Source organism: Tupaia chinensis, unplaced genomic scaffold (assembly GCF_000334495.1).
Source record: "Tupaia chinensis unplaced genomic scaffold, TupChi_1.0 Scaffold000682_1, whole genome shotgun sequence".
Taxonomy (NCBI): Eukaryota; Metazoa; Chordata; class Mammalia; order Scandentia; family Tupaiidae; genus Tupaia; species Tupaia belangeri.
In genome coordinates this window covers 5323501-5332571 of record NW_006160205.1, presented here as the reverse complement: position 1 = coordinate 5332571, position 9071 = coordinate 5323501, and the positions used below count along the sequence as shown (strand labels likewise).

The 9071-nt window shown below is 43.9% G+C and overlaps 1 protein-coding gene across 17 annotated transcripts in view; it reads right to left on the bottom strand.

Moving 5' to 3' along the window:
• Positions 1–536: 536 nt before the first annotated feature.
• MAGI1 (membrane associated guanylate kinase, WW and PDZ domain containing 1) overlaps positions 537–9071 on the bottom strand; it is a 794937-nt gene continuing 786402 nt past the window's right edge. For 11 of the 17 annotated variants that reach the window (XM_006160376.2, XM_027776543.1, XM_027776544.1 and 8 more), the window contains 2 exons: positions 8339–8477; positions 537–4047 (listed from right to left, as the gene is read on the bottom strand). In XM_006160376.2, coding sequence (XP_006160438.1) covers positions 3293–4047; positions 8339–8477 — 894 coding nt within the window. In that variant the 3' untranslated portion in view covers positions 537–3292. Of the gene's footprint in view, positions 4048–6226; positions 6316–8338; positions 8478–9071 lie in introns of all 17 variants that reach the window. The other 6 variants (XM_027776548.1, XM_027776549.1, XM_006160384.3 and 3 more) reach the window with 1 other exon arrangement.

Sequence of the window (9071 nt, the reverse complement as noted above, 5' to 3'; positions counted from 1 at the left end):
GTGTAGAAAATCATCCTCCACAACAAAAAAATTAGTGTCAGTAACTGAGGACTCTTCTGACGGCCAGAGCTGTGCTACTTTGCATCTATTCTTACCAACCCTATGTGGTATGCTCTTTACAGGTGAGGGAACTGAGGCTTAAAAAGACGTAGAAGAATGTGCCCAAGAACCATAGTTAGGAAGTGATCAAATTCTCGCTTGGCTCGGTGTGCTTTAGAACCAGGTTCTAACGTCAAACTTTCTCGTACGTACAGATTAGCCGAGGATCTTGTCAAGCACACATTCTGCCTCAGGGGTGTGGAACAGGGTCTGAGAGTCTGCATATCTAGCAAGTGCCCCAGCAATGGAGAAGCAGCCGTCCATGGAACACGCTTTGAGCACCAAGCCACTAGATTACTACAGATGCATAGTTCCTTCTCTTTCTACAGAACACGTTTTTTCATTGAGGTGTAATCAGACCTCCTCAACTGATTACTTGACTTTGATACATTTGAGACAACATGGAGGCAAGGAAGATACCAATCCAGAAGCAATAGTGGTTATGGAATGCATACATTTCCATGTATTTTTACAGTAAAAATGCATTAAAAAATCTTTCACAAAAGAAACTTAAAAAATACAAGTAGGGTTTTGAGTCCTCCCCCCAACATTCTTTCAGGCATCAACTGTATAATGGGGGGAAAGGAATTCAAATGATTGAATCATACAAAATACTTCATCCATCATCTCTCATCAAGACATTTACATGAAGGGGAGGAGGGGGAGGGAAAGTAGGCTCACAAGAATCATTTTCCAATTTAAGGTTACAGTAGTTCCAAGAAAACTATATCTTTCTGCTTAATGCATAGTCCCTGTACAGTACAATATTTCCAAAGCAAATCTGATGTGTGGGACTTAGGTGAAACTGCCATACCAAAAGTTGTCATGGACCAAGACAAGCCCAGGAGAGTTGCACACAGATTTTAAAATGACAGGTATCATCTCTCACATCAAGATGTTAACTTTCACATGTTCCCCCCAAATCTACCTTGATTTCATTTATTTTAAACTCTGGACCACAAGTGAGTGCATTGGTCATTTAACATCACAGATTTTGATAGAAGTAGTGAGAAAAATCCTAGCAGGTGGAGCCTTAGGAAAAATACCTCCATGTCAGCTCCTAGAAAATTGATGAAAAATAACATCGTTATTCAGTTGTACTCTTCCTCAGCCTCGCTACCACAGCTCAAAGTATGCTTGGTATCGAAAATTCTGATAATAAAAATAGCATTCACAGACCTTTTTCCTTCTTTTTAGCTATAGAATGTACATTGTGTCTGTTCCAGGAAAGGAACTTGGTTTATAAATGTCCACACAACGGTAGCTACTCATTCTAATGTCATGTATAAACCCATAAGTCGAGTAAAGCTATGAACAATGTAATATTTATATATGCATAGTGTTTTATAAAAAGATTGGCCCACATACTGCTTTCCATCAATACCGAAAGAGCATTAAGTCCATAGCACACTGCAAGAAGATGATGAGTGAGGAATAGAGAATGCAAACAAGTGCTTAATAATTCACGAGCAGGCTCACCGTGGAGGAAATGAGGGTATTCAAACCAACTAAAGCTTTAGAGAATTACTCATATAGTCTCCCATTTTAAAACAACTTTACATACCTGATTTAGTTTACATTAAAATATATCCCCTTGAATCAATTTGTTCCATAGTCAGAAATATAAACACATATCACATTCCTCACAGCTAAATTTTTGTCATATATTCTCTTTTATACAAGAAAAAAAGGCAACAGTTGTTTTTTTTTTTTTTTTTCCCAACAAGCTCTATTAATTACAATTTTTAACTCTGTACATACAATGATCGGCTGGTTTTCTTTCTTTTTTTTTCTTTTTCCTTTTTTTTCCCCTTAACAGTACCATGGGAAAGACAGTGATTGACTTGCAAATTTTGTTTCTGTATGGAAAATGCAGAACAGTACTACATAAATACACAATGCACTGTAAGCAGCGGTTTGCTGTAGTGGTCCAACAGGTACAAGCAAACGTTTTGGCTCAGCTAGGCAGTAATCCATTTAAACCACATCCCGGGGCCCTGGCTGACCCAACCACACCTCCTCGCAGGATCCCCCAAAAAGTGGGGGTGGATTCAAAAGAAAAATTATGTCTTGTGCTGCTGTCCAAAGACTCAATGGACAGGGTAATAGGGCAGAGGTTTCCCAACAAGATTAAGAATTACTGGGATAACTTTCTTCCTTCCCCATCCATGAACCTAGAGACTTTGATCATGGTTTTGAAGCAAAAAGCTGCATTTCTAAGAATGAGTGCCCCCAACCCTTACTTCTTTAAATATCAATAGAGAGGTTTCTTCCAGCAAGGCTCATTCTCTCCTCCCCGGTTTAGCAAAGGTCAATCATGGGTTTAGGCTACAAACAGGGAACATATTTTCCATTACTGGGGAGCTTAGGTCTCCCTCACCCCCGGCGTTGTCCATCTTTCCAGTAGTTGAGCAACGCGGCAATGGCCCTGCCTTCAGTGAGCTCTTATTAGATGTCGGAGATGAGGATGAACCTGACCATCTGTGCTTGGGCAATGGCAGCCAAACTTCTTGTTCCTGTGCCTGCCTGGGCCAGAGAGAGTACAAATGGTTTTCTGAACCATCTATAACTCAAGAAGGTAACATTTCCTTGCACTGCATAGTTTAGCTATAAATATCCTTCATTTGCAATAGTAGTCTCATCACACAGTTTGCTTAATTTTAGGATCATCAGCAATCCTACTCCAGCCCAAAAGGTCCTCCGCCTTTACAGATATTAGTTTGCCTTCTTGCTCTTTGCATTTAAGAACTCCTGACTACGGGTGTAGTACTACATCACTACCTAATAGTCTACAGCAAACTAATTCAACGTAATAATTTCCCTTACTTAGAGAAAATCACCAGCAGCCCCATTTAACCAGGAGAGAAAAAGACTGCCCAAAACAGGGAACAATTCTTAAAATTCTACTGTTTATGTAGAAATGAAATTTATATCCCTTCGGGCCAGCATTTGGCAAATAATTTCCAAAAAGGTACGCATTGAAAAATACTTTCTTTAATATTATACATCAGGCACAACACTTTTCATATATATTTGTTTTCCTATAAGGTTTCAAATGCATAAAATGTTTGTCGCTATTCGTAGGATCATCAGGTGTCAGATGCTTCATTAGTAAGAACCGAAATGATCTCAGGTTTGTGACCCTCCTCCTAGAACCTTTGACACGGTAAAGGTTGGAATGCGAGTCCGAGTCTCAGATGCTGAGGTCGGTGCTACATTCTTTGTAAGGTCGCCTTCTCTGTTCCGGGGGGTGTCTGGAACTCCTGCCGGCATCCTGTCTCAGATCGGCCTCTTCCCTCTCTCGGTGGCTGCCTTTGTCCTCCCTGCCCCTTTTGTCCAGTGACCGCTCTCGCCTTCGCTCCGGGGACCTCGCCCGCCTCCGATCGGTCGACTTGGCTCTCCTTTCCGGCGAGCTGGCTCTCCTGCGCTCCGGAGACCTCCGCTGATCCAAGAGTCTTTCCAGAGACCTCCTCCGACGGCCAGGCGAGACGTCCCTCCTGCGGGTGGGGGACCTTTCCCGCCTCTTCTCCGGAGACGCCTCCCTTCTCTTCTCGTGCTTCTCCCGCCGCTCCAAAGTGGTGTCGGCGCTGCGGGTGCCTTCCCTGAGCTTGTCTGCGGGTCTCCTCTTGGGTCCGTTGGTTGTCATCCGCTCAGCCTGCGCTTCTCTGCGGCCCTCGGGTGCCCGGTCCCTGGGTCGGCATGCCCCGCTGTCGGGTTTTCTAGAAGTCCCATTCCAGGTGTGGTGCTCGCTGGGTGGTCTGCTGTACTCTCTGCTGCCTTTGGGATCTCTCGCGTGTGCCCGCCTTTCCCCATGCTGTGATGATTTGTGAAGATCGGGTGGGTAACTGGACTCCAATGACGGATGCGGTCTGCGGTCGGAGGGCCCGGCCCTCACTTCCGGAACACCTTGGGGACCGGTGGAGGGGCCGTTCCTGTCGCTGCTGGGGTCTGCGAGGAAGACAAACGAGAGCCGCAGTTTGGTACAAGACCTTCAGCTCCATTCCCGCTCCCGCCCGCCCTCAGGATCTCATTAGTCACAACAAACGAACAACTGTTACAGCGGTCGGGATCAGAGCCAACTGGGTCTGGGTTAATTGAAGGGCCACTGCCACTAGGTAGGGTTAGACTAGGACTCGTGGCTGTTGGATCTAGCTGACTGTTCTCTCTACCCAGGACATGGATCACTGAAGAATTTACAAGATCAGTCACGACTTTAGTCTTTAAAGGCACAACCCAACTGATCTGTCTAGAAGCATCTAGAAGCATCAAGACGCCCCATGGTCTAAACTACCCCTTGCTCCTTACTCCTCCCTCCCACCAACCCCTTTCCCAGCACCTACCCTCCCCCACCCCCCCAAAAGAAAATATTCCTTTCTTTAAAGAATACTTATTTTTATTTGCTTAAAAATAATCTGGGGTTCTAATCTAGAGGGACACACGGGACGCTTTCTAGGGTATGGAAACAGTCTGTGTCTCATGTAGGCGCTGAATAAATGCGTGCTTACAGACATAAGAAAATAGGACTTAAGCATTATACCACATGCAAAGTGTACTTCTATTTTAAAAAATAATCCAGGGTAGTGGGCAAAGGGGATTACGGGGACGGGCAGATGTGGCATGTACTTGAGGGTTCATTATACTGCCCTTGCTATTTTGTGTGTTTTCTCTATTTTTTTTGTGTTAACTTTAAAAGAGGAATTTTTAAAATGTGGAGTGTTGGGGACATGGCATAGGGGTTAGTTACATCGCTAGACTCCCATGTAGTTGACTGTTTGAATCCTGGACCCGGCAACTTAAAACTCATGCTGGGTGCATGCGCGTGCATGCTCAAAATTCTGAGAGGAGAATGGGCGAGAAGGGATTGTGACAAGGCCATCCACACTGGGGGTGATTTCTCACTTTCTGTCTTTCTGTCTCTCTGGCAAGCACATGCACCCTATAGCAAAAATCTCTCTCTTCAAAAAAAAAAAAAAAAAAGGTGGCGTGTTCTGATAGCTAAAACGGAGGGGAAGAGAGGTTGTTAGATGTCCCTGTGAAATGAGGAAGGGCTCAGACGAGATCCTGTGTTTAGAGGGACTTTTTCTTTCAGGTGCTGGAAGGAGTCATATGTCTAGAAGCTGTGGAGCTAGTGGCCGGGTTCTTATCACATCAAGACATCTACAGATTCAAAAGCAGGGCGGCCCCGCGTGGCTCCTGTTTATTTTTAAACTAGTTAAAATGACACTGCAAATGTTTTAGGCAGCATCCTGAATTTATGAGAGCTCTTTTCAAAGCAGGGAGGCTTTGTTGCCACTAAACCCAAGAAGTCAGACACATTCTGTCACTTCAGGCAAGGCATCTGAAACGGCGTGCTGCTGGGCGGAGGACAAACCCATGTGACAGACACGAAAGGATCACTGGGGCTCTTTAAGGATCTTTCATGAGGCAATGAGGTCAATATTAAGGAATTGATCGGCTTCACGACTGACTTCCCTGAATGTAGGGCAGGTTTTGATAAAAGCAGGAAAATACACTAGAGCAGGGGGTCAGCAAACTTTTGCTGAAGAGCCAGAGTGTACATGTTTTGGGCTCTGTGGGACACCCAGTCCTGTTGTAACTATTGAAGCCTGCCAATGTAGTGCAAAAATATAGGTAACATGTAAAAGAAATGGACATGACTATGTGTCAATAGAACTTTAATTAAAAGGGGTTGCTGTGGACAGGATTTGACTCTTGGCCTGCAGCTGTGGAGACCTACCTGACCAAGCAGGGAATCTTATCCTCCCATCTGGCAAAGCCCTATCTACCTAGGTAAGAGCTCTGTGTTTTCATAAAGTTCTTTCTTTTTAAATGCAGGGTTGGCTACTATAATAGAATGAACACAAATAGGTTCTTAACAAGTCATTGACGATATGGGTGAGGGAAGCCACTTGGTGGGATCACTGTCGTAACTCTAACCTTGGGTTCTTATGCCTACCCTTAAGACAAGGGAGAGCAAGACTTCAACAGGGTCAGCAGTGTACTTACAATTCAAAGAACGCAGGGTGTTCAGAATGAATTGCCAAACATATCAAAATAGAGCTAAGCAGAAGCAATGAGGAAATTAGGCCACAGCACAGAAACACCTAGTATTGATTGAGCTACAAACCGTAGTTTGATTATGGCCCATAAGGTAGAAGCAAGCCTCCCCGAGCTTTTCATTTCTCATACATGCAGCGATATTAGGAGGTATCATCGCTGTAGAAGGGAGGGCCCAGCACCAAGAACAGTCAGAGAGAAAGAGAAAGAGAGAAAGAGAAAAAGTTGAACATTTAGATTCCCTATAACACAGAGGAAAGAAAAAAAATCTGCATTGTTAACATAGGGCAAAGAGAGTTTATTTGTCCAGTCAGACAGTCTAAGGCAACACTCAAATAAGGCTGCAGAGACCGCAATCAGAACAGTGACGTTTTTAGACAGCCATAGGTGACTCGAGAACCCAGACAATGGATGCATCATTTTTTTTTTTTTCAAACAACTGGAACAATGACAGGCTGGTATAGGAGAGCATTAACAATAAACAACAAAACAACAAAGTCCCCTCCCTCTCCCGCCCCCGCCCCATGACCGCGGCAGTTAAATTAAGTACAAAAAACTCATTACAAAAATAGCCTCACAGAGAAGCAGGTTCCAATCAAGTCAGAAAAATATTGGAACGTAACATATTATAACCCATTTATGACTCTAATCGAGAGAATTAGAGAGAGTTAGTCCAAATGACGCATGGAGACATTACAGCAGCATAACCCTGGCATGTTCAACCCTTCTTGGAAAACCGTGTATTTAAATGATCTTTATTTTTAGCCCAAAGAACATTTGTTAGTGGTGGATTTTCATCCTCAGTGCAACAGACATAGGTTTTGAGAAGGTACACAGGTTACTGACGATGACTCTCAAATGAAAGGTCACATCCAACAGAAGCATAGGGAAGACAGAAAAGGGAGACAATGTTACAGTTTCAGTGGCATCAATACACCTCAGGGTCAGAAGTTTAGTACAGTGCACAGCCATGGCATCTAACGCTGTCCAAACGCTTCCGGTGTGGTTGGCCATGTCTAAAGGGGCCTCATCGGATACCCGTCCACCCCTGCTACCTCGGACCCCTGCATTTTGCCGCTGTACACATGTCCAACACCTGGGAAGGCTGCCCTTCAAAGGAGCTAGCCTTCTCTTTCAGCTGCATCTGAATTAAGCAAAGCATCAAGTCCAAAATGGGAATTGTGCAGACTGACTTTGCAGAAAGAAGGGTGATAACAGATAAATCCCTAATAAAGGGGACCAACATATATGGGGACCATTCAATCACAGTTTCTATAGAAACTTTTGTAGACCTTTGGTTGGGAAAAAAGCCCTACATCTAGGGCATAGCTTCTTTTTTTTTTTTTTTCTTTTTTTTTTTTTCAATTTTAAACAAGAATCTCAAATAAATAGGACATAATTATTATACAGTATTTTGCCATCAACACTAAGCTATGTAAAGATCACTGCTGTCTACTCAAATCATGTCTACAGATATGACAAAGGAACTCTATGTATAACTTGGCTTTCCTCATAGGAAAGGTATAGGAGCATGTTTCCCTCATGATGAGCACTGGGAACTGATTTCATCCTTTTCCATTTAAAAACATATGGCTGATAAATCAACAGTTCTTATTTGTGGGATAGTAGTGGGCTCATGGTCTGATTTGGGGTAACAGACCAGTGGAGGGAATGGAGAAGTGTTGTATAGAGACCATAAAGAAGGTAAGCAAAGCCCCCAAATTGTCTTGAAATTTCACGCCTCTTAAATAGGACATTGAATAACCAAAAAGGAAGAAAAAAAATTGTGCCTCAACATATCAGCCAGGAAACCTGCTTTCCTGCTTCTTAAAAGGACTATATAGTCATTTTGTGCTAACAATTGGGTCTGAGGAACAGTTTTGGCACAGTTCAAACAAACATTCCTTCGCTCTTGGTCGGACTAGACAAAACGTTCTCTCTGATTATCAGAAAGGGGGCTCTAACGGTCCTGTCTTAGGCCATGCCCCAGTCCACGTAAGCAAGCAAAAGGATGAAATGTGTAGAGATTTCAGAACAAGCGAGGCAAATAATCACATGGTGCGAGAGGCTGGTAAGACACTGGTGAATAGGGGAACAAAAAAAGACTTTCCTGCTGCCGTCTGGAGACAAATTCATGGAGTCATGCCAGGGAAGGAAGGAATGTTTTCATAGTTTGACCCACCATATTCTGGTACTGAGCCGTCTCCTCGCTTCAGAAACAGACGAACTCTGCGGCCACCATTTTTAATCAGTTCTATAGCCCGAGAATGCTTCATGTTTTTGGTGGTCTCGCCATTGATCTCTAAAATTTCATCTCCAATCTGTCATAGCAAGAGAGGACAAAGAGACAAAGACAATTGACGAGAAAGCTAGAACAAACCATGCGTGTGAAATAGTGTTTGCATCCTAAAGAAAAACAACGAAGCAGCAAACAGGATAATAGTTGCTGAGGGAAGGAGTATGAGTAGGCTGCCTTGGGACGGCACCCAATATTCCCCCACCTCTTTGTAGTCACACCCTGTGTAATCTCCTTCCTTTTGAATGTCAGCCAGATCCAGTGACTTGCTTCTAATAAGCGGAATATGGCAAAATGTTATAAGATGTCAACTCAAAGATTAGGTCCCCAAACTGTTTTACCTTCTGTCTTACTTGCCCTCTTTTGCTCTCTCGCTTCTTCACTCTGATACGTGCTGTGGGCTGCCTTACGAGCTCCAAGACAAGGAAATGAGGGAGAGCTCCAGGCAGCTGCCCAAAAGGCACCAATAGGCACTACATCCTAACAACCATGAGGGGGCTTAGAGCAAACCCTTCCCCAGGTGAGCCTTCAGATGAGACCACTGATTGCAGCACTGACTCTATGCCAGCCACTCTTCTAGGCACTGGAGATAGTGGAGTAAACAAGACAGGCCATATTC